This window comes from Crocodylus siamensis, chromosome 1 (genome assembly GCF_052110815.1).
Source record: "Crocodylus siamensis isolate JL-2025a chromosome 1, ASM5211081v1, whole genome shotgun sequence".
Taxonomy (NCBI): domain Eukaryota; kingdom Metazoa; phylum Chordata; order Crocodylia; family Crocodylidae; genus Crocodylus; species Crocodylus siamensis.
This window is the reverse complement of record NC_143395.1, coordinates 199,541,883-199,569,799: the sequence shown is the minus strand read 5'-3', so window position 1 is coordinate 199,569,799 and position 27,917 is coordinate 199,541,883. Positions and strand designations below refer to the sequence as shown.

The following is a 27,917-nucleotide window of genomic DNA, read 5'->3' as shown; positions in this document are numbered from 1 at the left end:
AAGATTCTCACCTCGAATAGACACTCAATTGCTAATGCCACGAAAGTCAACAATCTTCTGAACGCTATCCTGTTACCCAAAGAAATCACAGTTATCCACTGTCCAGGTCATTCCAAGGACAGTACTAAAATTGCTGCCGGGAACCATATGGCTGATGCAGCCGCAAAGGCAGCAGCCATTCAACCCATTTCTAACAACACTAACTCTCGCCTCTTATGCATCACATTATCCATATACCAGCACCTTCAACCGACAGAAGTCCAGGACTGCAAGACCAAATATAAAAGCATTGAAGGGACAGATAGCATCTGGCGAGTACCTGACGAGCATCCCATCGCCCCCAGAGCTGTTCTTCGCACACTTGTCCAAGGAGCCCATCGTCTAAACCACTCTAGTAAAGAAAATCTAGCATGCAGTGTCCTCCATGACTAGTTCATGCCTAGCATTTATGTGAAAGCCACCAGGATTGCCAACTTCTGCCCTGCATGCCAAGCATTTAATCACAAGACAAAAAAAAGTATTCACAAAGGGGAGAAGCCATGGGCCTATCGACCATTTCAAAGACTCCAGGTCAATTATATAGACTTACCAAAAGCCTTCCACTATAAGCATTGTTTAGTAGTAATCAACCAGCTCACCGGATGGCCAGAGGATTTCCCTGCTTCGCGAGCAGATGCCTCGACTGTAGTCAAAGCCCTCCTTAGAGACATTGTACCAAGATTCGGACTCCCCAAAGTTATTAAATCAGATCAACGCTCATACTTTACTAAAAAGATATTGCAAGAAATGTATAAAGCCTTAGAAATTCAAGCACAGTTTCATACTCCTTACCACCCACAATCCTCAGGTCAAGTAGAAAAATTAAATCTATCCCTGAAAACCCTTTTAAGAAAAATATGTGCCGAAACCAAATTAAAATGACCTGAAGCCTTGCCCATTGTGTTGTTTACTCTTAGAACTAAGCCACCCAAACCCCTAAATCTGTCATCCTATGAGTTGTTGTTTAGTCATCCCCCACCTTTGTACAAAGACTAACAAAGCCCACATGTAAGCCTGTTTAAGAAAAATAAAAAGTTAACTCCCTCGTTCTCTGCCTAATTGATCGCGGCTAAGAAGGAGCCCAGAGACGGGACGTAGCCAGTGCTCCTCAGTGTATGAGCACACCCTTCAGTGTATAGGTGCTACGCAGTAACTGGCCAATTTCCCTGTTAAGTTGCACTAGATGACTACCTGAAGTGCCTTCTAACTCTAATTTTCTATGATTCTATGAAGTTACATTTGTTTTTGCTTCAATATTAAACTGAATAATGCAATCCTAAGCCCCTAGCATATTAGTAAAACATCTAGTTTATATTTAACTGGAAAAAATGTGTTGTTTTTAAAAGTGACTGTGCACCTCATGATCTGCACTCCCCTTTAATGATTGTAGACCTGACCATGGTGACAAAGGATACCTGGGATGCATGGTGTTATACTGTGTACACAGTAAGTAGCGTCATTTTTTGCACCTGCATGTGACACTGTCAACTGTGAGGCTCTATAGGGTGAATTATCACCATAATTATATCTGGGCAACTTCCATGTAAAACCAGTAGGAGCAATCAAGCCCCTAGCAGACTTCATAGATCCCTGGTTTCCTTTTCCAGAGACAAAACAGTGTTTCCATTTGGTTTGGTGGTTTCTTGGTAGAGGTCAGAGGTGAAAAAGGAGTAAGAGGGTATCAGCATTGTGTCATTTTTATGCTCATCACTGTGTGTGGATTTGTATGAGGTGCCTGTTGTGGGGCTGTCACCTTTCTGACACTTTCCAAGTCCCTGGTGAGCAACGAATGAGTGCGTTTTCTCTCTTTCAATGAAAGAGATGCAAAGAATGGATCAATGTCAATGTCAGCCAAGGCATTTTAAAAAATGATCATTTAAAATCAAACAGACATGAAAATATTTTATTTTTTACTTCCTGAAACACCAACAAAAATGTGTCAGGTTGAACAATTCATTTTGTTTTATTTCCTGTTTGTTTTTTACTTTAAAAAAATTGAATTTAGGTATTTTTTTTAAACAAAATGTTCCTTTAAAATAAAAAGTTCAAGGGCTTCAGTTTGAAAATGGTGAAACAAAAACATTTTACCTTCTCTGAATCCCCCATTCCCATTTTCTGTGGCCAAATTTTGCTGAATTCAACCTGATATCACAAGTAGTGTCAACTGGCCCAATACTGTTTTTCAGTAAATAAACTCTGTGCTCACAATATTTTCCTTACATCTAAGTCCAAGCTGTGCTACAGCAAGAGTTTTGCTTTGCAGGGGTGGCCACAGCAATCCATGTTCTGTTGTTGGACTGTTCTGCACTCTCTTTTTTCTCCACAGTACGTTCTTTTTTTCATTTTGGTGTATGTTGGACAGGTCTGTGAGAAGAGTTGGATATATTCAGATGTTACCAGGAGGTGGTGTGCATGTATGTGCTATCAGAAAGGATACTACATGTTTTATTTCAGGGCTTGTATTTTTCTGAAGTGACAACTTCTTGCCTGTGGTGGGTCCCTCCTAGTCTTGAAGGGCAGGTAAAAAGAGGGCAAGAATGTCTCATTCTGAGCAGGTGAGCTTTTATACCTGCTCTTCTTGTACCCAAAGACCAACATGTCATAAAACAAGATTAGCTTCTTCCAGTACAGGGGCCTGGCTGGCTCTTCTGAAGGAAGACTGACCCAAAAACCATCCAATCCCTCCACAATGTTGCATATATTGAAATCCTATCTGGTTCTCATCCCTGGGGGAGGAACAGTCTTTTTGCTGGCACCTGCTAGTTAAAACACGGCATCATGTTCTCATTTGCATATCTATTCACTCCAGTGTGCCCTGAAAGGGATGCTTTCTGGATGTCCAGAGCTCCATGTGTAATCATCACATCCTGGCACCTTTGCAGGCTGCTACCACAGCCCCAGCCCACTCCCTTCCTAGCTGGTGGCTCTCAGACCATGATCCATCAATGGATCCTGGTGGCCACCTATTCTCATTGCTCCTGTCTGGGCTAGGGACAGGGCACCAGCTATACCAGTCATATAACAGCTGTGGACAGTGCAGTCCAACAATTATGGGTGTTGACAAAACCAGTGGATCTAGAGGGAAGGTGTGGATACAGATGTAAGGTGGTAGGCGTACTCACTAGAATGAGACTCAAGCAGCCTGTGGTGAGTCGCCAGAGGTGTGCCTAAGCAGAAAACCTGCTGCCCTTCTCAGACAATCAAACAGCAAAGTCAGGAGCAGCCAGGCTGACCTACATACACCAGCTGGCCCATCAACATGGACTCCTGGCAGTTCCTGGGCTACCTATTTGCAAGTAGTTTGTATATATAAGAATGTTTGTATATATAAGAATGCCTCCTGCACATGAATCAAGGGCTACTCTAGACCCAGTTCAGAGGACAGCACCACTAGCATCTAGTCTGATTTGGGTTCCAGCATGACCACTGGCAAATGCCACTGCAAGAGCAGCCTTCTCAGCCATGTTCCCAGCAGAGGCCTGACCTCAGAACCACTGGAATCTTTTAATCTCCATGGACTTCAATGCACTTTGAACCATGCCATTCTGAGCAAGACTTCTCCCACTGCTCTTCATTTTGTCAGGCTGAGAATTACAGTGCCAGGGGTCTACTTTGACAGGTGCAGACCCTGCCATAGGAGGAGAAGGAAAATGTTTTGATAGGTGCCCCAAACCCTTTGTCACCCACAGTCGCTTCTCCCCTTTGCAGAGCCCTGCCCCACTTGGTTACACCACTGCCTTTTTATTCTGCTCCAGTGGGGAGGAAATTCCTCCAAGCCTGAAAAGACTGGGTCTGAATTGACATGCCAGGGCAGATGGAACCACTGTAAACTTTTAGGCTACATGAATATACTTTTAAAATTAATAATGGCTGGAAAGTACTTCAGTAGCATACATTGTCCTGTCCCACCCTATAGAAGAGAAATATTTATTAACACCTCACCTGTTCAGTACCATGAACCATATCATCTCTATCAAGTAATAGATCAATATCATTAACCTCACTCCACTCACCTGTTCCTGTACATATGTCGAGAGGCTTGGAAGCCCAGGTTTGTGTATCATTCTGCTTGCTGGAAAAATGGGTCTTTGTGCTTTGATAAAGCCCCCCAGCCCCCAATTTGTATTATACATAAGTTTAATAATGATCTCTCAAATCCATTGTTCCTTCCCCATCTATAACATCAGCAACACTGAGACACAAAGCTGCCAGGAAGGATGGTATCATAGTGGACTGGAAAGTGCCAAATGACTTCATAGGATATGATCCTGTGGAGGTCAGATCCAGGTTCCTAGGGAGTTTGTAATGCACTCTGATGCACACAGGGGCTGAACTGATGAGGAAGGCAAGGAATGGGGACACTTTTAAAAGGAAATCCACCTACATAATCAAGTCCTAGTCACAGAAGACATGATTACCCATAAACTGAATCAACGTTAGAGATCTAGAATATGACAGATTCTGAGCTGTACTGCACAACCAGAACTGGACCAAAAAATACCCAGGAGCCTAGCTGCTTCCAGAGGAATGGGGGAGTTCACAAGAGCCATTGCTCCAGGTTCTCCATAAATTCAGACGCAGTCATTGCTGCCTGGGTTGCACACTTGTGGAGGGGGTCACAAGACAGCTGGTGCATTACTTGTCCACAAAGCAGACATTCTGAGAGACAAGGAAGCAGCTGGAAAGAGGTGCTGACAATTCACGTATCGCCAAGCACCAATCTGAGCTATGGGTGAATGAGTCACACATGACTTCATTACAAAACTCCATGATACAAGTGGCTCTGCTCATACCAAATAACACAAGTGCTTTGGTCAGCAACGTGCCATACAAGGAAACTGCCTAGGCCAGAGGTGGGCAAAATACAGCCCGCGATTGTATCCAGCCCACAGGCAGGCAGCCACAAAGTAATGGGATCCAGCCTCTGGGAAGCCAACGGGTTCCAGCTGCTGAGTTGTGACAGACATGTCCCAGGCACCAGCATCAGCTTGCAAACAAAGCCAGCAGAAGTTCTGGGTGGGGATTAGAGCATCGACCCAGGTCTGCAGTTGACATTGCTACATCAGCGCATCAGGCATGGTCCTGAGCAGTCACCCTAATCCCCACTTGCCAGCAGCATCCACAGCTGGAAGTGTCCACAGCTGATGCCAGTGCCCACCTGGCACGTGAGCTGGTGTAAGAAGCGGATGGGACCAGAAGGTTGTGGATTGGGGTATGCTGTAGCTGCGGGGATAGTTAGGGGAGGGAGTGAGAAGAGAGGAGGAGAGATGTGGTCCACAAGAAGACAAACTCGTTAAGTGGCCCTCCAGCCAAAATAATTGTCCACCCCCTAGTCCAGGCTATGCCAGCAGATTCTCCCTTCTGTTAACAATATATTTTTCCATAAGTTTATAGCGCGCGCATGCGCACGCGCACACACACACACACACACACACACACAAAGTGACTTCCCACTGCAGCATTGAGGAATTACAATTTTTAATTCTTAGAGCAGTCACCATTAAACAAGGACAAACGTGAAAAATCTCTGCTGCTGTGGATTAAGACTACTGTTTTATTTGGCAGGGAAAAGAAGCATGAAAATAGCTGTTTCAAAAATGTAATTACAGGGAAAAATTTCATTCAGACTATATTGTGCTTCAAAAGGAAAGCTATATATTTTTACTTGCATAGTACAAGCATACTTTTATACCTATCTGAGTTAACAGCAATGTATGCAAGTCCATCACAAGACGGAATTCATATTATTGCTCTTTTGCTGAAGAAGAAGAAGAAGAAAAAAAAGAAACACCACCCCAAACCAACAACCAGTTGCTGATGTCTCCTGGAACAAGCTGATGCTTAGTGGCAGTTATTTTTCAGTAAGGTAATTTGGTTTAGCCAAGGAACAGATAACACTTCGAAGTTGCAAGTGACACGCTGAGTAGAAAAAAAGAGAAAATAAAAGCAGTCAGTTTAAAATACACAGAGTCAGAATCACTGAATGTTTTAAATCTGCATGCATTGTCTATCACTTTTTGTTTATCACCAGCAAATATTACAGAAGTGAAGAATATGGCTCTTCAGAGCATTTCCAGTTTGCAAGAAAAATATTGTGGGATAACATTTTTCTTTTGTTAATATAGACTTCCACAGGACTTAGCTGCCAACTATTCCCATCATATTCAAAGATAGGCATTCCACCCCCAGCTTTTCCCTGGTTAGAAGGGAGGGAGGAACATGAGTTTACGAAAATGGGAGGGAGAAGGTACTGGGGTGGTCGGGGGGAAAGAGAGGGCCAAAACAGGCAGCAGAGGGGCAAGCACAGGGTAGCAGGAGGGACGAGGAAAAAATCAGGTCGCCTGCCTCCCAGCCTGTGCTTTCCCCACCAGTAGTGGGAAGGACAAATTTAAAAGACAATCCCCTAATAAGAAGATTCTATATATGGAAAATTATAACACATTTTAAAAATTTTCTGTATATAGACCATAATTATTGGGAGGTCATCTTCAATTTGCAGACATCTTGGATTCAGGTAAATACAGTAGTCATTTGCATATAGAGTTATAGCTACTTTGAGCATTCACAAATACAGGTGTGCACCCAGGCCCATCTGATATTCCAGCCCCTTCAGCATAAAGCAAGCTATTAATACTGAGGGTGTTGTCCTATTAAAATGGAAGCTGGATTCCAATTCAACTAGGGGCACGTGTGCTTGGTGGTTGAGTTCCAAAAGCCAGCTGAGCCATTCAGGAATCAATCTAAAATCAGGCAAAGCTCCCCACTGAATTTGATCATGGCTGTGCTAGGAACTGGGGCTTCTGCGAAAACACTTGCTCTCTGTTGTCAGTTCTCCACTCCTTCCTTACGAAATGGCCAATGGCAATGGTTTATTGATCAGTTTCTACATCAAGTGTATTAAAAAAGTGCTAATGAACAAACTGAACTGACCAAAAAAGGACTTTGGGGTCTGGGTACAGAATGGACACCCAGAGCATCTGATGTTAAGATTTTGGCTCTGCCACAGACCCCCTGTATGCCCTCAGGCAAGTCACTTAGCATGAAGTCCTGATCTCCAAAGACCTATTTAAGCACCCAATTCCCACTGAAATCAGTGGGTGTGGGCTGTCTCTTCCTCAGTTCTCCATCATAAAATGACAGAGAATAGCACTTCCTTCTTCCCCCACCCTTGGTGTGTCCTGCCCAACAGACACAGGCCTATTAGAATAGGGCCTTTTATTCCCATGTGTGGCATACAGATGATAATAACACCACCACCACAATACCACAAGTGTCCAACATTTATAAAAAATAAATAAATAATAAATAAATAAATCACATCAGACAGACTACTTTAGATTCTAACAAGAGGCAACAAAGCTGCAAGAGCCAAGTAAAAAATAAACCCATGCAGAATCCCATCAAAAAAAAAAACTGCATGTTTTCTGCACTTTGTATTTTTACTCATTAATTCCAACAGCTAGTTGGAGCAAAAACTCACACATACAATTATGATTTAACTATTTGGATGCAAATAAGCAACTAATTTCAAAAAGCAAATGCTAATAAGCAGCAGAAAAATGCAGAAATCTACACAGGGGTTTTATTCCAACATGGGGCTAATTCGATTATACAAGATGTGAACAATATCCCAGACAGTATTTTTAGTGTACAGCTTTATAAAGACCTGAGCAGCTCCCAACCATTTTTATAAACATACCTTTGCCATCCCTGGTTCTTTATGGAAGGCACAGCTCTGAAGATCAGTTGCTGACTTTGTGCAGGTGGTCCGGCCAAGCTCAACATCTAGGATATACTTGACTCCAGACACGATCTGTAAAATGAGGGGGGAAAGGGCTTGTTCTCAGCAGTGGAAGATAGTACAGAAAGCATTACAGTTGGTTTATTTGTTGTGAGGTCAAAGTGATTGCCCATATCTGGCATGGCACATCTTTCTGAACCAGTCAGTGAAGCCATGCCTTAGTCAGGAAAGAAACAGAGCAAACTATTTATGTAGGGCAGCCATCAATTCAGCAACTGAAATTATCACTATTAAAAAACCATGAGTTGGGCCTTCCGAAACCATGAATTTCAGAAAAGAAAGAAAGATTGAATTTAGTGGCATTTTGTTTGCCTGCTGAGGTCATCTTCTCAAACTTCTCTGCATAACTATAAAGGGCTGGAAGCTATAGAAATTTTTATTTTTAACCTGAAACCTCAGTTTTATATAGTCACTACTCCCAGTTCTGAGGCTGTAAAACTTGATATTGCAGGATTTCGGACCCTCTACCTCCCCACGAAGTCATATATCAATGCTGGGGAGGGGACCACAATGAAATAAATGTTCAGTGCTTTGATAAACTGGGGTCACAAGCACTACCAGATGTGAGAGGAGAAAACTGCTTAGGTGAGCCATGTGAAAGGGCAACTGTGAATAGTCAAAAATAGCCAATAAAAATTAAGGAAAAACTATGGGTAAAGGGCAGTTGAGGAGATTACTTTGAGTGCTAGTGAAGGGGAATTAAAGCAGAAGAGCATCTCAGAAGCTGTACATTGATGGAGAGGGAGCATCATGATGAAGTGTCTCCCTAAGCCAGGCAGCCTACTGGTTTAGCATGGCTGAAATGAAATGCAGCGGCAAGTGATGTGGCAGCATCATATTCAGCTACTGTCCAGCCCAAGTGACTGCAAAAGTGACTAGATACTCACTTGCAGCTGGATGCAAGCTCCCACTTCTGGAGCCATATCAAGGCACCTTAACTGCTCTGTCACAGCACCCCTGTATGCTAGGACAGCACCAGACTTAAGCCACGTGCCTGCCATGTCTCCAGTCACTTTACGAGTATGTTGCATGCCTTCCACCCTCCCTTCCCATGTCTTGCCTTCTCCGACTGGGAGTACTGCCTCTCTATACAGTCTAGCACAGTAGAGCCTCCCCCTAAACCCCCATCTTTGGGCACTGCCCATTCCATATCATGTAACAACCAAGCTCCTCCACAGGCCTGACCAACTTGAGTTTCAAAGTCCTGCATCCTTCCTTCCATTTAAAGCAGCGAATCTCAGCCAGGGTGCCAGGTTTGATCAGCTAGTTGCCTTTAGGTTTTCAGACAAATATGTGCGGGGAGGAAAAAAATGGGTTAGAGGAAAAGCAATCAACGAGATGACAATTAATAAAAATGCACAAGGCAGAACACCCTCGTGAAAGGCAGCCTGAGTGCCAACTGAAGCCAGCGTAGCACACAGGCCAAGTATGCCGCAAATTCTTCGGTAAGGAGAGGTGGGTGGCAGGCAGGAGAGGGGGAAGGGAGGAAAAGGGAAAAAAAAACATGAGTACTCTGGGCTGGTAAAGTCCCCCCAATTCTTGGCTCAGCTGGCGTTTTGGAGACCTGGGTCCCTCCATTTCACAGCTGCAAATTCCAGAGGCCATTTTTAACAAGATGCAGCAAGCAAGTATTAAACACAAGAGAGAGGGCAGAAACTGTTCAGGTGACAGCACAGAGCCCATACACTTAAATGTGAATGGAAAGGGGGGCAGAAATTTGCCCAGAGGGCTTGCTCTTAAGGGTAACAAGGGTGGGTGGAGTTTTGTAGCCTTGGGGTATCCACTGCTGCTGTTGGCCATGTCCTATAAGCTGCTCTGAGCCTTTTAAGATAGACTGGGACAGAAATCTAAAAGAACAACAGCAATAATAATGTTATTGTTGATATTATTCCTTAGTGGCATTACATTTATCACTATTACTTATTACTATGGCTCTATTTATTACAATGATTATCACTACTATTCTTACCACTATTATTGTTATCATTATTACTACTATTTTTGTTACAATTTTTTTGTTACACCAGGGATCCTGGTTTTCTGTGATCAAAAAATTTCCCCAATTTTGGGGTTAAACCAAGTAACCCAAAAGCCACATTTTTCCATGATTAAAATGAAACACCACTAATACATAGCTATTGCTCTCATATACACACACACACACCCATATCTAGAGAGTGGTATCTATTTTCTCTCTCTCTCTCTCTCTATATATATATATATAAGTACCAAGATACCTAGATATATAGTGGTGTTTGATTTTGATCATGGGAAAATGTGGATTTGGGGTTACTTTTTTTAAACCTGAAAATTGCAGATTTTTTAAAATCAGAGAAAATTGGGATCCCTGATTATCATTACCATTCCTACTACTATTATAATTATTGACAACTAATCCTACTGCTAATCATGTATTTATTATTAATAGTATTATTAATAGTATTTATTATTCCTGCTAGGGTTGGAATGACTTGCGCTGCTCCCATCACCGCTACTGTTACGTCACAATCGTTTCCCATTGCAACTAGATTGACAACAGGCCGCGCCCCGGACCCAGCGGGAGCCGGCGCGGGCCGGGGGCCGCGATCCCGCGGTGGGGCGAGGAGCTCTGCAGGGTCCCGAGCCCTAGCCCGAGGCAGGCGCAGACCCCGCTTCCCTCCCCGGCGCGGAGCGGTGAGTCCCCGCGGCCACGGGCTGCGGGGGGAACCGGCTCCCTCGGAGCAGCAGGCGGGGCCGCGGGGCGGGGGCCCCGCTTGGGCGCGTCTCGGGGGTCGCGGCGGGGAGGGGGCACCGACCTGCTTCTGGGCGCGCACGACGCGGGCGACGCGGCTGCTGTACTTGTCGTTGCTGGCCTTGTTGTACTCGCTCATGGCGAACTGCAGCGCCCGCTGCACGCCCTCGTCGTTCTCGTTCGCATCCTGCGGCCCGCCCAGCAGCTGCGGCCGCCGCCTGTCCTCCTTGGTCCCGGCCGCCGCCGCCGCCACCGCCGCCAGCAGCAGCAGCGCCAGCGCCGCCCAGCGCCACTCGCCCCGTGTCATCGCCATCGCCATCGGCTCGTGCTCTGCTCTGCTCTGCCGCACGCAGCTGCCCTCGGGCCCGGGCCCCGCTATATAAAGCCAGCCCTGGCACCTGCCCCGCCCGCTGCGTCACTGCAGGCTGTGCCGGGCGGGTGCGCTGGGAGGGCGCTGCTAAGCCCCACGCTCACGCACGGCCTGGCTCCCCGCGGCTGCGCGCGCACTCCTGCGTGTTTACAGCTCTCGCCCTCAGACGCACGCTGTGTAGACTCTGTGCTCCCCTGAGGCTGGCGGACGGGGACGTGTTCAGAGAGCTCTGTCTCACGCACACCCCCCATAAATACTCTGTGCTCCCCCAAGCCTAGCGCACACGCACGTTTGGAGATGACACGCACACCGTAAATAGTCTGTGCGCCCTCAGGGCTGGCACATGACACCTACGTGGTTAGACATCTCTCTCTCACACACAGACATGCCTAAATACTCTGTGCTGCCTCCAGGGTTGGCGCACACGCCATAACTGCTCTGAGGGAGTGGGCACATGCGCCACCTGTGCTCTGGGCCCACTGGGACACACTGCCTGAGCTCTCATGTGGCTGGTACACACACATAAGAAGCAAGGGTAAGCGGTTCAGTGGATAAAACTGTAATTTAAGCAAAGTGAATTTGATGGCAGTTATCATGTGCGTATTACTAATTTCTTGAAATTGTATTTGTATTCTCTTTGTGAGGCCTCAGTTGGGGTCATTTTTTTAACCTGCTTGATATTATCTGTTTTCTAATGCTTAAAAAAAATGTTTAGGGAGATAACACACACATACACACCATATCCTGAGATAACAGAGACACGTGCTTTCTGTGCTGACACAGTGTCTGTGCTCCCCTATGGCACATGCACACACATGCTTAGAGATCACCCGCCCTCCACATCCTGAGGGAAGAGGCACAAGCACTGCCTGTGCTCTAGGCTACTCTGACACTGCCTGTACTCCTCTCATACACACACACACACTCACTCCCTATGTTGCAAGGGAACATGCACAGACATACACATTAGAGTCTGAAATTACAATCACATTCACATGCTTCATGATTCAAGATAACATGCAGACGCACGTACTTCCAAGTCATCATCTCAACTGTGCTCTGAGATAACACACAATCTGACAAAAATACATGCCCATACGCACGCATACACACCTACTCGCTCTCTCTCTCCCTTCCCCCCATGTTCTGAGGGAACACAATCAGGCATGCACATTATAGTTTGAGATTACAGACACATTCACAGTCCTCATATTCCAAGACAACGCATGTGTGTGGACACATTTTGGAGACAGCATGCTGGTTATGCTCTGAGATAACATGCGCAATGTGTTTTAATACACACACACACCCATACTCCCTATATTCTGAGGGGATGCGCCCAGACACCCATGTCAGTCTGAGGTTACAGAAGCACACGCGTTCCTCGCGTTCCAAAGTAACACTTATGCAGACACACCCCTTCCTAGACAGCACACATGCTATGCTCTGAGATAACACACACATCCTGGTGTAATACACACACACACACACACACACACACACACACACACAGAGGCAGTCCTCGGACTTACGACACAATTGGCTCCTGAAACCCGCCTCTTAAGTCAAAACGTTGCAACTGGGAACCAATTTACCCATAGGAACAATGTTATAAATGGGGGATTGGTTCCTTTACGACCCTTGATGCAGCTGTATCCAGCTGGTAAGTCTGTTGTGGTGGAAGGGGAGGGGGGGAGGGAAGGGGGGGAGGGGGTCAGCTTAAAGCCCCCTTGGTGAGGGAGGGAATGGGGCAGGGGCTGGGGCAGGGGCTGGGGCGGGCATGAGACAGAGCTGTGGTTTGTTTGGGGGGGTGCAGGATGGGGGAGGCAGCTCCTGCCGCTGCGTGCTGCTTATCCGGGAGTTGCTGATCTGGCAGCTTGTCTGGTGGCTCCCACCGCTGCTCCCACTACTTGTCCAGGAGGGCATGGAGGGGTGGGCGTGTGCCCCAGATCTGGGAAGGGCAGGCTGCACTCAGGGCTGGCAATGGCGTGGGGGTTATGGGGGGACTGGAACCACCTGAAAATTTGCCATAGCCCCTACTTCCAGTGCCGCTGCCACCCACCCAAAGCGCAACCCAGTGCAGCTCCAGCCCCGCTAATCCACCCTGCCCGGATCCGGGGGCATACACCCCACCATGCCCTCCCAGACAAGCGGCAGGAGCAGTGGCAGGAGCCACCAGACAAGCCGGAGCTCCGTCCCGCACACACACCCCACCCTGGCTGGGCTGCACTTGCCCCAGCCCCTGGCCCACTCCGCCCCTTACCACAGGAAGCCCTGATCTGTCCCCACTGCCCGCCACTGGCACTTCTGGGCTGGTGTGATCAGCCGTGGGGGAATCACAGGGATCGCTTCTCCTGGCACCCCTACTACCTGGCCAGTGCTCTTGGGGGGGCACCAGTGCTCTTGCCTGCCCCTCCGCCTGTTGCCTAAGTGGGGAACACTGTTATCAGAGGCTTCACCAGTGCTCTCAAGAGGTGCACATGCACCCCCTACACGTCACCACTTCATGGAACAGTGCAGTTCAATGGGTCACATTTGCAGTACTGCCAACCCAAATGTGTCAAAAATCATGAGATAAACTCTTAAAAATCAAGAGATTTGGAATGTAAATCATGAGATGTTATTTTTGAAGTGTGTGTGGAGTGGTGGGGCTTATTTGTGAAGGTGTGGGAGGCTGTGGGTGTGCGTGAGGGGGGGTTGGAGCCTGGGGAGAGGGATCCCCACACACCCTGGCAGGATGCAGGGTGCTGTGGGTCAGAAGTGAGAGGAAGCAGCAGGGCTGGGGGGCCTGTGGCTTGGGAGCGAGGAGCAGACACACAGACCAACAGACACGTGCACGCGGATGGGCTGAGGCGGGGCAAGTCATGCAACAGAGCCATGGGAGGTTCATCCAGAAGCATGGGGGGTGAAGAGGAGGCATGACTCCCTGCCACTGCACACACCTCTGAGGGAGGCATGGGGGGCATATGCCCCCCAGATTTGTGTGCGGGGCAGAGGCAGGCTGCTTGCTACGGGCTGGGCTTCGCGCCTCATGGATCACCTTTCTCATGCTTGTGACAATTTTGGTCTGACCATTAGTCTAAAGAAGACAGTAGTCAGGGATCAACAAGTTGACTACCATCCCGAAATGACAATAAATGATGAAAGCCTGGAAGTGGTTGAAAAATTAATTTACTTGGGCTCTGCCATCTTGCAAAATATTGGCTTGGAAACCAAAATTAACACTCACATTGAAAAGGCAAGCAATGCCATGGCTAAACTTCAAAAGAGAGTATGGAAAAACAGAGTGCTCACTCTGTCAACAAAGATGGCCATCTACAGCACTTGCATACTTAGCTGTCTATTGTATGGCAGCGAAACATGGATTCCTTATGCTAAGGAAGAAACAAAACTGAATGGTTTCCATCTTTGATGTCTCCATCATATCCTGGGCATAACATGGCACGACAAAATTGCCAATTTCGCTGCTCTGGAACAGGCCAAGATAGCCAGTATGTTCATATGCCTGAGACAGAAACGTGTCTGTTGGTTAGGACACGTGAATTGTATGACAAATGGCCGAATCCCCAAGGACATACTTATGGTGAGCTGGCCACTGGCAAACGTCAATTTGGATGGCCCAAATTCCAGTTTACTGATGTCTGCAAGAAAAACCTTCATGAGCTGCGCATCGATAGCCAATGCTGGGAATCAATCACTTTGCACCACTGTGAGTGAAAAGCCACTGTGAAGCAGGGCCTACATTACTTTGAGATGGAGAAGGTCAACGATGAGCTAGAGAAGAGGCATCGGAGGCAGGCAAGACAAAACAGTACTCGGCATGCCAGTGCAAACTCAACCAAGTTTGTATATGCGACTTGCCGGAGGGCTTGCTTCTCATGCATCTGACTCCTCAGCCACTGAAGAAGCTGTGATGATACCTGGCAACCCACCAAAGGCACAATCTTCATGGACTCCTAGACCAATGGCTGCCAATGATATATGTTATCTCAGAGCACAATGTGCATTATCTCAGAGTGCAATATGGGGGGGAGGTATTATCTCAAAATCCATACACACACTATGGTATCATACACACACATACAAACACCTACTATGCTCTGAGATAACACACACATTGATAGATACATATACCCCCATACTATGTTCTGAGATAGCACATGGTATATTCTGAGATAACATGCATATAGCCGCATGCTGTTCTAAGACAACACACATATTATGGTATGAGATACTGCATTCCCACACATGCACGCACACCTATTCTGTGATAGCACATGCTATATTCTGAGATAGCACATGCACATACTATGCACAAGACAACATACGTACCTTCCCTATGTTCTCAGCTAACATATATATATATATACGTGCTCCCTATGTTCTGAAAAACACATACGCTCTCCCTACTATTTCCCAAGTCACTCAGCACATCTACAGATTAAATGAATGCAACACAATAAACTCTGGCGGGTATCATGCCAGAGTGTATTGCTCTCGGGCATCACATTTATATATGTTCCTGGGACCATAGCACACTGAGCTGGGTCAAAGCAGCCCTGGCTGGCAAGGGGTCCAGGGGTTCAGTCTGCCAGCCCAGGGATGCTCTGACCCAGCTCAATGTGCTGCTGAGGGGCTGGCTGGGGCTCAAGGGTGCTCCGATGCAGGGCTAGCCAGCAGGCAGCCTCTGCACTGAAGCATGCTCATTCCCCAACCAGCCCCATCAACATATAAACATGCATTACTGCACACTGAAGAACACCGCCATAAGTACTTGTTTACAAGTACTAACCTACAGAGGAGTTAATTATTTTATTACAACCTAATAGGACCACATGTATAGATGCTGAGACTACTGCAGAGCTAATTAGGCAGCTCCACAATAAACATCTCATGTAGATGGGCCCACTGTGTCATAAATTGAACCACCTGCCCCCAGCCTGATCATACCGCAAACAAAAACAAGTGATTATAAAGCCCACCAGTGGCTTTTAATTTTCCTGTAAGTCTCATCAAAACTCAAGCCTGTCTAACCATATGGGTATCTTCTGGGAAGTGACGCCAGAGATAGGGACACAGGTTCTTTCTATTTGCGTTACCACGTCAGCAACTTATATTTTGCTTTACAAATTAAAAGATACGTGGGTGGGAGGAGGATTCTGGTTTTGCTCCATGAAAACATCTTCAGGATGGGATCTGAAAGCAAATGGGTTTACCTCCTTCTTGCCTCTTTATAATAGCATGTAACATGAGAGCTGGCTGAAAAGCAGGGCTGAACTTTTCCAAAACATTTCATTTTTTCCACTGGTTTCCAAAATTTGAATGAAACAAAATGAATAAGAAGGTTGGGGTTTTGTTTTTTTAAGTCAGCTTCAGTCATTCAAATTATAAACAACAAAAATATTCTACTTAGCACTTAAAAATACTAACTTTATCTCCAAATACTTTCCAAACATTAGCTAACACAATCAGGATGTTTTAATCAAAACTCAGTTTTGATAGTTCAGGGGGCAGTTTGCAGGGTGAGGATAAAATAAATATGGTTCCCCCCTTTTAGCTTGAATGATTAGCCAAAATTCTGAGCCCTTCTGGGTTCTTTCCTTCTTTAGGGGAAGAAATTTATGACAATCAGCTTCTTCTTTAATATAATCTTGTTTTATCTATAAAGATTGTACCTCAAGTCCTGTGTCACTGGACACATTAGATAAATAAGAGGCAGTCCTCTGCTCATTATCCCAAGCCCATCTTTCCAGCCAGCACTCTGTCCTGTTGTCTCCTCAGTCATTTCTTGGGGGTCATTATTTTTGTTCCTCTATGTCCTGACTTTTCAGCTCTTTGCCCTCTGCTTCTGGCCCATGCTATTTTAATCCATTCAGTGTCCCAGCCTCTGCTTTTGCAATCAGTTTATATGTGGTCAATGCTTTTGGGTAGTGTCTGTTATTGTTTCAGCTCTCACACTCCATAAATGATCCCAATTGCTTCTCTCATTTAACCACAAGGAAGGGGTGCAAGAAGCTCATCAGTTTCAAAGAGGTCTGTGGTTGCCCAGATATCCAAGACAGTTGCTGACCTCCTACCAGCACCCTCCAGGACCACTATAACAATTCTGGGCAGCCACCAGTATTTCAGTCACCATCCACCATGTGCACAGAGATTCTGTTATCACTATTGCCAACTCTCCCCATTTTATCTCAGGCCTTGCCATATTTGTCTTATCCTGAACTTCTCCAAATTTTGGAGTCATCACAACACAGAGGTGGAAGAGGTCTCCTGGATCATTTAGTCCCTGAATTCACATACTGTGCCTGGCTCCCTGTGATCAGGGACCTGAGGAGGAATGGTTTCCATCTGAAAGCTTGTCTAACTTTATCCCAGTTACATAGTTGGCCCAGTGAAAAATCTCACCCTAAGAAATCCTTGCCTCTCCCATAGTTTCCATTACCAGGGCTGGCCCATCCTATCCTGCAAAGCCTGCAGCCGCAGTGGGCCCCGCAGCTAAGGGGCCACTTGCATCCGGCTGCTCCCCACCTCACCCTGCCCCCTGCTGCCAATGCCGCCATGGGTTTCACATCTGGCCGCTTGCCACTGCCCCACCCCCTCCCCCCACCACTGCCACCAGCAGTTTCGTCAGGGCAGGGGGCCCCAAAACTATTTCTTACAGGGGGCGCCAAAAAATTGTGGGCCAGCCCTGACCATCATAACTACAACATCACTCTTACACTACCTGAATTTGCAAGAAATTGCTAACCCAAGGAATCTCCAAAATAACCACTTCAATCTGTCACGCTCAGCTACAAGTCATAATACCCAAAGCATCAAAAACACCCTCTAACATTCCATAGGTAAGTGAAAGGGGGGCAAGGGCACTATACATCCATCTTGTAGGTGAAGTTCTTGTTATCCATCTGTGAGACTCTCAATGAGATAGCAGCTCTGCAAAAAATGCAGCAGATTATCATGGACAGCATTGTAATTCCTGTGCATGAAAAGGTCAGAGTTAAGGGTAGGCCAATTATCTTAATATTGGCACTTCCTGTAATATTTCTGCACTGCAGCCTTTGTAAGGAGGTCAGCTGCACACAACTAAGCACCAACTGAACCCCAATCCCCTTCCCTTGGGGCTACTTTTAAGGAACTTCTGCACCATCTTGGCCATGCTGCACAATGTACTGGCTTCAGTCCTTAAGCAGCTCCTACCTCCATGACTTCCCTAGTTCTTGCCCCAGTACCCCTGACTACACACCCAGCCTTTCAGCCATCCAACTCCCATTTGACCTCGGCTCACTTCTTGATCTCTGATCCTGGTAAACCCTCTGGCTAACCTCTGATCCTGACCTCTGATCCTGGTAAACTCTCAGTGCTTGAACTCTGGTCTGACCGTGGCTTCCTTCCTGACCACTGACTCCGGTAATCCCCCTGGCTCATTGTTTGAACTTAGCCTTGACTTTGGCTTGCTTCCTGAACCCCGATCCTGGTTAGTCCCCTCGCCTGGCACTCAGCTTCTGACTTCTGGTTTCTGACCCCCAGGCATGTAACTCTGATCTGCCCTCTGTTGCTCCCAACTGCAGCTTACCTCTGCAACCCCCAGTACATCCCTGGCTCTACCCACTAGGCCCAATGCCCTGTGCATTGGTGATGTTCCTTAACTTCTACAGACTTCTCTTTTCAGACTTATGCTTTTGTCCTGCAAACACTCGCTGCATAGTTGTGTAAATATCACATTCTCTGTATGACTCTGTACATTGTTTCTCACCTGAACCTGATTTCAGTGATGTAGACAGAAACTGTGTGAAGGATAGCATTTCCATGCGCAACAGCTTCTGAGGTTTTACACATGAAATGAAAACATAGTGATCCAAACATTTTAGCAAAATGAAATTATGTCAAATAACTTTTCAAACTGAAAAAAAAAAACAGGTTTTCAATTAATCTGTGTCTGTCTTCTCTTTCTTTGGTCAAAAAGGACAAGGGTGCCCTAGCCCTCAAAAAATCTTCTGCTCAAAACTTAGTCCAGAATAATGCACCCCAGTGAAGTCTTTACATTATGCTAGAAATAACTTGTACCTCACACTCACTGCCTCTTCACAGAGGATATAATGCAATTGGGTGAAGCTAAATTTGACAGTAATTGGAAAAAAAGTGTGTGTACAATCAAAAGAGGTGGCTGGTTCATATGCATTACTTTTATTCCCAAAAATATTACATTGAATCATTAATAGTAATAATCTCCCACAGATCATCCTTTCAGGCAAAAGCGATGGTTGTTTTGAAATCTCTATATGCCCTCGCTATTCAGAAGAATTTGCAAATCTCTTCAAACCATGCAAGGAAGTTTCAGAAATTTTATCTTCCCTTTCTCCTGATCTGTGCAATATATTGTCCCCAGTTCCAGAAATGCTAATTAGCCTGACTACCTATCAACACCACTTGCACATTGTAATTTAGCTGCTCTGACTCCAGGGCACATTAAGGACCACAGGAGCAGTTGACCTGTTCGACCAGGGGTGGGCAATTATTTTGGGCGGAGGGCCGCTTACTGAGTTTTGGCAAGGCATCGAGGGCTGCATGACAGACAGCCGAGGCAGATAAATATTAACTTTATACATTTTTTAGGGGCACCACAGGCTGGATAGAATGGCCTGGCGGGCTGTATCCAGCCCGTGGGCTGCATTTTGCCCACCCCTGTGTTAGACAAATGCCCCTCTGTGTCCGTGGAAACATGCCTCCTAGCTGCTAAGCTATGACCTTGGCATAGCCTTATTAGGCTTATTATCTGTGGGCAGGATTGCTGGCTGCCCTTAGCCTGCCAACCAGTCTACATGACTGCCTGAAGAGACAAAGGCCACCCTGGGGTTCCCCTCTTGCCCAGGTGGGCAGGGTAGACTCCGAGATCCTGCTCTGCCCTGCACTATATCAGCTGGGGAGTATCATTCAATCTGCTGCTGGGGCATTTTGGCCTTTGTAAGCGCAGCAATGGGGCATTTCCTGTGGATCTGATTGAAGGGCACAGGAAAAATTCACAGGAGCATCTCATGCATCCATGCTGGAAAACCACTCTGAGAACCATGTGGGATAAGGGAAGTCCGACAGTAAACTGGGACAACATGGGCTATGGGGGGAGGTGGTGCTCTGTATGGAGGAAGTAAGGTGATTTGGGCATTACTGCAGCTTAATGTTGTATCCTGCATATCAGACCTGATCTGCTGCTAGTGCCTAAGTCAGAGTCCCTCTTACCTTGCTGGGAGCATGGATGTGTGGGAGCTGCAGCTGCTGACCTTGGGCTTAAGACCCACTGGTTTCTTTTTCTTGCTTGTATTTCCCACAGAGAAATGAGTCTCTGCCAGGCCAGCATCTGAGGGCAGTGGATTCATCTGATCCAGCTGCACTCATCTTCCACCGCACCCTTCCCCCCTCCCTGCAAACTCCCACCCACATGATAATGGTGCCCAACCTTTGGGGCAGTGAGCAAGGGTGGCTTGCTTTGTGGCTGAACTCTGACATCCCTCCTTGTTAGCATCTGATGCTGAATGGAGCTGTCAGATGCCTGCATCAAGTGAAGGTGACAGCTGGGTTATTGAAGCAATGCCTTCAAATGCTCACAACAGAGCTGAGTATTTTCTTAGTAAAAGGCTGGCACAGCACCTGGAGAAACAGCCAAGGAAGCAGAGGGTTCTGTAGAGGCAATAGCAACCAAGCATTGTGCCGAATACAGATGAGTGCCTCACACCATTCACCCAGCTTCACTATGCTCCAGCCCACAGTGAGCACAGCCCTGGGAACAGGGCTTGGTCATTGACTGCTTCTGTTGTTGGAGTTCTTGGCTTGGCATATTAAGATGAAGGATTTGCTTAGGCAATGGCTTGTTCTAGTCTAAGTACTCACAGCATTGGATGTTAAAACACAGAGGGCCGGTCTGTGCCCCTCTTTAAACTAATGAGCCTTTCATTCTGTGAAGTTGTTTGTTGAGTCAGGTGCTGTGCATTGTCTTTGTGGAAAAGTCAGGCCCATCAGTACTCAGAATGCAGATAAGGTTTCTCACCAGTGTTTTTTAGACCTTAATTAAATTACACTACGAGTTAAATTCTAATCAGGGTGCTCTTTGGAGACAAACAGAGTTGTGGTAATGAGTAGATAGCAAGCCGAAGCCAGAATAAATAGAGCCTTTTTTACGTGGCTAACTGAAATTCTTGGAAGAAAAATGGATGCAACTTTGCTCTTCTTGCTCAAAACAAAAAGAAACTGAAAACATGTTTTAGGGGCTAAACAAAATATTTTGCTTCCTTTTATTGAATGAGAAAAAATATAAAAAAGTAACTCAAAAATAGCTAAGCCTAATCTTGAAATGCCATTTTAAAACAAGAAATTGAAATGCTTCATTTAGTACATATCAAATATTTCAGGGTTTTGCATTTTTTTGGAGGGTGTAACTATTTGCTAGATTTGGCATGAGTTTGCCAGTGGTTTTGGTCTAGTCAGACTTGCATTTTGCAGCAAATAAAATATGTGATCAAAAATGCCTCCAGTTCTGCCACTGAAAATGCATATATACACTTCTGTAGTCACAATGACCCATGTATCAGGCCAACAATTTGGAAAACTCCAGCCTGCTAAAATCTTTTGGGACAGACTTTGTTCCACCTATTATGTGCCTAAGGGGACTTAGACACCTCAGTGCAATTGTATTCCAATTTGTTCAAGTCCATGAAAATTCACTAGTGCATCTCTTTCATAACGTGCTGTTATCTCAAGCTGCTGACAGATAGTCAAGTAAAGGCACAGTCACCTGATAAGCACTCCCAACTTTGGAAGCACACCAAAGCACTTCAAGACTGCAATGCTCTCCTGAGGCTAGGAGATGACTGGCACTGTCAGCCATGGGAGTACATTGTAGTCTTGAAGGGCTCTGGTGCACTCCAAAAGCTAGGACCCTAATCAGCTATTTGGCACCGTGACCACACATTCTTTTTAAGAGTTGATGGGAACCAGACACAAAGGGTGCTGACTGAAATGCAGCTCCCTGCTGTAACTCATGGAGCTTCACAGAAAGTGCCATGAGTTACAGTGACCCCCTCCCCACTCCAACAGATGTTTCTGTTTGGTGAAGGGAAAGGGGTGGGGCGAAGACTCAAGCTCCACTTTGGAGCTGATCCCTGGGAGAGAGACTGTGTGTCTGCAGCCTCTCTCCGCTAGCCCTGCGCCCCACCTTCCAGCTCCAGTGCTGTCTCAGAATGGGAAGAGGAAGGGGGAGAGGAAAGAGCTCTGGTGTTGGGCTCTTGTGCTGGGGTGGGGGTGGATTGTGCTCTCCCACTTCAGAGGGGCTCCAATCCACCTGCTCCCCCACTCCAGCTCAGGCTAGGTAAACCCCAGACTGGAGCTCCTTCCTCTTCCCCCATCCCCCCTCCTATCCTGTAGACAGCACCACCACTATCCCTCCTTTTCCCCCATCTTTCCACCTATCCCAGCCCATCGCAGCACTGGAGAACTCAGACGGGCTGGAAGAAGCAGGAAAAATAAACTGGAGGAAGTGGGAAAAAATAAAATCCCAATCTCAAACATATTTAAACTTGTAAAGAGAAATGCCAGGGAGTCCAAGAAGCCAAAACGATTGCTGTTGATAGAAGAGGCTCAGACAGTATGGTGATGGGCAGCAGTACAAAATCGTAGGATAAACTGGTGGTGATCAGGAAAACCTTATGCCTCAGTGCAGGGAGGAAATGCTCATCCAAGATGAGTGTCAGCAGGACAACTTGAATTAAAGGGAAGTACACACAGGTTTACAATAACAGCAAGCATTTGATATGTCCAGTTAAAGTATCATTTTCCATCGTAATATCCTTTAATTGACCCTGTGGTTGCTTAGTGACCTTCTATTTTATATACCAAAATATTTTAGAATATTTTCAGTGTTTCATACAAGAACTTAGAGGCTTCTCTAGGCAGGACAGTCATATCTTAAGCATAGCATTATACAAAAAAAGTTGGTAATTGTAAATAGTCTCACGCAGTGAAATACTATTTACTTAACATTGCCTGGTTCAGACCTAAAGCTCCATTTTCCATCTGCTTATAGGAAAAGTGATTCTAAAGTTTAGTCAAGTGGTTAGGATGAGTATGGAGAAGACACAAAACACAGCTGCAATCAAAACCTTTTATGGTTCAGCATGCTTCTGATTTTTACAATGATACCTATGGGTCTGATTACACTCTCTCAAGTTGAACAGATGACTCCCCTCCTTGTCCATCAAATCCCATCATCCCACTGCAGAATGGTGCTGAAATGGAGAATGGTGGCATATAAAACAGTATACATTTCCTTGGCACTAGTTTCTGTTTAAAAATCTAACCAAGGAAAACAAATAGCTCTGGATTCTCTCCTCTGACATAGTCCTGACAGTGCAGAAATGGGCAGAGGATGGAGTTATTTTTCCTGAGCTCCCAGTACTGGCGCTTCCTCCAGCCCAGCCAAGTTCCCCAGTGCTGCGAGCTGTCGCTGTCAGGCCCCTGCCTTTCCATCCATACCCCTGCCAGGTACCTTGTGTTAGCAATTGCACAGACACCCTTTGAGTACAGCCACTGCTGTCCACCCTTGGCTGGGACCAGAGCCACTGTGGTCCTTTCTTGCCATATTAAGGACCCAAGCAGGAACAAAGATTTCACCCTCCATTTCATTTTGAGAAAGACCTAAGTCCCTTCAATGCTAAATCCAGAAATGGCGGCCAAGTTTGTTTTACAGGAATGGTGACCCTGGGAAACTACAGGCTGTCCTCTGCTAAGGACAGGAGGACTCAGGTAAGGAACAGATGATGATGTGGATAATAAACACATCCAGCATCCCAGCCATACGGATTACAGAAACAAAACAGCTGGCCCACAGATTATGAAAAGGATGAGCCTTCAGATTGTAAACCACTCTCTATGCAAGTAAGGTGAATCAGAAACATACCCAGTCCTGCCTTCAGTAGCATACCTGCCCCTTCCTCTGAAGCAGCTGGTGTTAGAAACTGCCACAGGGACAGGACTAACAAGACCACTGCTTGTTCTGACAGCAGGTGATAAGCGAGGCAATGAGAGGGAGAGGGTGTGAGGTTTGACAACTGACTTGACAGGATCATTTACTTTTCTTTGAAACCATCAGTAGTTTAGGGAATGTAGAAAAGGCTCTGACCTTCCTCCAAGCAGAGCTACCCTGCCCTCACAGACACACAAAAAAGAAGTGAAGTCTCACCAACTCACCAGGGCTGTGACGAACACTGTTGCCAAATTAGAGGGCATGGCATACTCAGAGTTTCAAACCCTTGTGATTCTGTTTCATAGCAGAAGTTATTCTCTACAGCTACAGCATTATGGAGGCAATGGAAACTTGGCAGATGCCAGGAAAACCAAAGGAAGCAAGACAAAACTGACCAAAAGTGGAGAAAAAAAGTCCTGGAATGCCTCAGTTTGCAGGTTAGCCATCCCCTTGCTAATAACTGTAGGTGAGATTTTTCAAAGGTCTCCCAACACATCACATCTGTTCCCAAGTGAGCAGTTGCCCTGCAAGCATGCTGCTTGCCTAGGAATGGGCATGGTGTACAGTAGCTTCTCTCCACAGTGTGGTCCCCTCCTAGCCCGGCTGATGTCACAGGAGACAGTTAATGCCTCCCTCTGCACAGTCCTGCTCCAGAGGCAACAGGCATGGGGTAAGGGTTAAGGACCTGACTTGCAAAGGTGCTGAGTATCAGTCGCCAGCTCCCAGATTTTGTTGTGGGTGTTCTCTGCCAGCTCTGAAACCAGGGCCTTGGAGCTTGATCCATACTGCCCCCATAGACATCTGCACTTAGATAGGATAGTGCCCGAAAATGAGGTACTTTGCCCTAGGAGGCTGATCCCAGGAGGGTGAGGCATTCTGGTTCCCTAGAGAACTAACTCAGAGAGTTCATTGCCTCCGAAGAGTAAGAGGATGTCTAGGTCCTAAGCCAGAAGGTATCTCCAGGCGCCAACAAGAAAGGTTAGGCCCACAGGATGTGTCTGAATGCCCACTCTTCTCAGTGTTTGGGGGGCTGACTATAGTTGAGCCCTCTTCATTGCTTGGGGTCCCAGACCACCTACAGGGGAGGCACCTGACACCCACTGACAGCAGCATTCCTCTAGTTCAGTACAAAGCGCAGCACCCATGGTCATGCTCGAACTCAGGTCACAGTTCCTGCTTTCCTCCTGCAACCCAATCAGACACCTATGAAAACAATGTGGTTGTGACCTTAGGTGCATTTCTCATGCACCTCCCAGACAAGTAGCAAGGCATGAAAAATGAGACTAAAATGTTACTTTCTGATGCTAGCCTATGTTCTCTTCAGTTAGGTTATGCTGCTACACACCTTTGGATGGACGGAAGGTCTTACTGGTATGTGGAAGCTTTCTTCACCAGTAAGGAGCTGCCTGCATATGTTCTGCATGGTGCTCCAAAGCCACTGTGTTCCTCCTAGAATAAAAGTAGGCAATTATTTGTGCTGGAGGGCCACTTAAGGAGTTTCAGTGAGCTGCTGCAGGCGGGGGGAAGGTCAGGGGGTGGGGGTTATTGACCAGTTGCAGCAGGAGGCAGGGGAGCATGCTGACCCAACCCAGTGTGGTGGAGTGGGGGCAAGCATTGATTCTATTTGGCCCCAGGCTGCCCACCCTGCACCCACTGCCAGGTAACTCGATGGAGTGGGCGGGCAGGGTCTCCATGGAGACCAGCCTGGGACCTTCACAGGCAGGGTATGCTTAGTCAGGCAGACTGGATGGGGCTGCAGGTGGGCAGGGAGCAGCATCCAGGAGTGGGACGGGTGGGTGAGGCCGAGATCATGGGACAGTGACAGTGTGAAGCCAGGGCCCAGTGTAGAGCCTCAATCCCGCTCCCCACCTGTCCCTGCAACAGGTGAGCAGGGATGTGCAAGGAGTGGATTGTGGCTCTGTCCTGGGCTCGCATTGTCGCCATTCAATCCCAGCCCCCAGCCCACCCACCCATCCCACTCATGGCCCACCTCTGGCCCCATCTCATCTGCCCAGCTGAGCATACCCTGCCCACAAGGGACCCAGCCCTATCTTCATGGAGACCCTGCCTGTCCACTCTGTCCAGTGCTCCCAGTAGTGGGCGTGGGGTGGATTGGCAGTGGTAGCCAGGCAGCGTGATCCACCGCCACAGAGGCTGCTGGGAAGCTGTGTGCAACCACTGCACTGCCTCTGCCCACCGTGCACCTGGAGGCAGTGGGACCAGATGCATGTACCGCAGCCGAGGATACCCCCCACTCCTCAATTGAGCAGAGCCAAAGGACCCGCTACAGACTGGATAGAATCCCTGGGTTTGCCGGCTCCAGCCTGAGGGCCATATTTTGCCCACTCTGATCCTAGAAGCATGTTTGTCCCTCACTGCTCCTCACAAGGTTGTCCTAGGCTGAGGAGCTGAGCCTGCGGTGGCACTGCTCATTCAGGAAGTTCACAGTCTGAGAGGACATTAAAATACAGCCCCGGGAGCCACTCTGTCCCCTAGGATATGTAGAGACATGGGGTCTGCTCCCCCCACAGACTCCATTTCTCTGTGGCATCTCCAGGTTCTGGTTGCTTGGGGACTTTCTAGCATTCCTCCTCTTGCAGAGGAAGTGGCCCCATGGAGCAATTTTACACATGAAGGTATTTAATATGGCCCCTGGCAGTCAAGCACCTCATGCATTAATTAATTTATCTTCACAGCGCTAAGGAGGAATTATGAGACCTGGAACAGAGGCATGAAGAAATTAAGTGAGTCCCCCAAAGTCCAGAGGGAGGCCCTGGTGGAGCTGGTATTTTAACCCAGATTGCCAAGCCCCCAAACCATCCTAATTTGTTAGTGCTGGCAGGAAAGGAAGGGAGACAATTAATGTAGCATAATGAAAAGAGAGAGAAGGATTTAGGGCATGCTGCAATGCTGAGGCTAAGAGTGCAACATCAAATGCATTACAGAATAATGTCTGCTCAGTTGCAACAGCTTTGTAATGAAAATGCAAACAACCTGCTGAGAAAAAGTAATATGCAGTGTAGAGAATTATGGCAGGAAAAATCCTTGAAGTTGGAAACATGCTGTGCAACTAATGTGATGGGAGTGTATGCTGCAGTTGTTTTTATCAGTTGAGAGTTACATTTACAGCACTACAGGTGAAAGTATGCACTGAAAAAGAACTGCAGTGTAGATCTTGATGTCTGATTCAAAGCCCATCAAAGCCAAGGGGAGTCTTTCTCCATTTCCTTCCATGGGTTTGCGTCAGGGCTTGTGTATTTGACCCTTGGCCAAGTCCAAGACCCAAGTTTAGGTGGTTTTTCTGGCTAACAGGGGTAAGGCCCACAAAGGAGTGATGTGGTGGATAGGGCTAAGAGCCTTCACCCTTGGTATGGCAGCAATTCCATCCCTGATAGATCTAGCAGGACCTGATTGCCCAGAGATGACCAAGCTCCAGGAGATAAGCCCAGCATAAACCAGAAGCCTACTGGTTGCTCAGCACTTTGCAAGCGTTCAATAGTGCTTGGTTCCTGGCTGCCTCCTTGTTTTGTCTCTCTGTCTCCTGCCTCTGCTTACTCCCCAGTTACTGACCCTTGCCTACTGAATGTGCTGTGGTAACTGGCTCTGGCTCTTGACCTTTTTGGTTGGCATGAAGGTGATTTTTCTGAGCTCTGCTATCCCAATTCCTGTCTCTGGTTCACTTGCCTTTCCTGGGAACTCCTGGCCTCTCCTTGCTTAGTATATGATATTGCCTGCAAAGCCTTCTAGGTTTGTGCTCTGGCCCTAACCATTAGGGTAGGCCATCCATGCCTCAGTTCTTAAAAGGGTCCAGCTAAATTTCTGTCCACCTTTGACTCCCTAGCTGAATGACCAGGTACCCATTCAGTGCTGGTCCATACAGAGGTAGCCCTCAGTACCAGTCCAGGACAACACTCAAAACTCATGCTCTCTGGAACTGCAGCAACATACCACAGCAGTTCTGCTGCCC

At 46.9% G+C, this 27,917-nt stretch overlaps 1 protein-coding gene across 1 annotated transcript; it reads right to left on the bottom strand.

Annotated features, from left to right (window-relative positions):
* Positions 1 to 5,500: 5,500 nt before the first annotated feature.
* Positions 5,501 to 11,067, bottom strand: LOC149873874 (cystatin-like). Its single transcript, XM_090052357.1, has 3 exons — positions 10,636 to 11,067; positions 7,739 to 7,852; positions 5,501 to 5,958 (listed from the first exon to the last, which is right to left on the bottom strand). The coding sequence occupies exons 1-3, from the start codon at positions 10,888 to 10,890 to the stop codon at positions 5,881 to 5,883; spliced, it is 447 nt and encodes a 148-aa protein (XP_089908483.1). The 5' UTR covers positions 10,891 to 11,067; the 3' UTR covers positions 5,501 to 5,880.
* Positions 11,068 to 27,917: the final 16,850 nt, after the last annotated feature.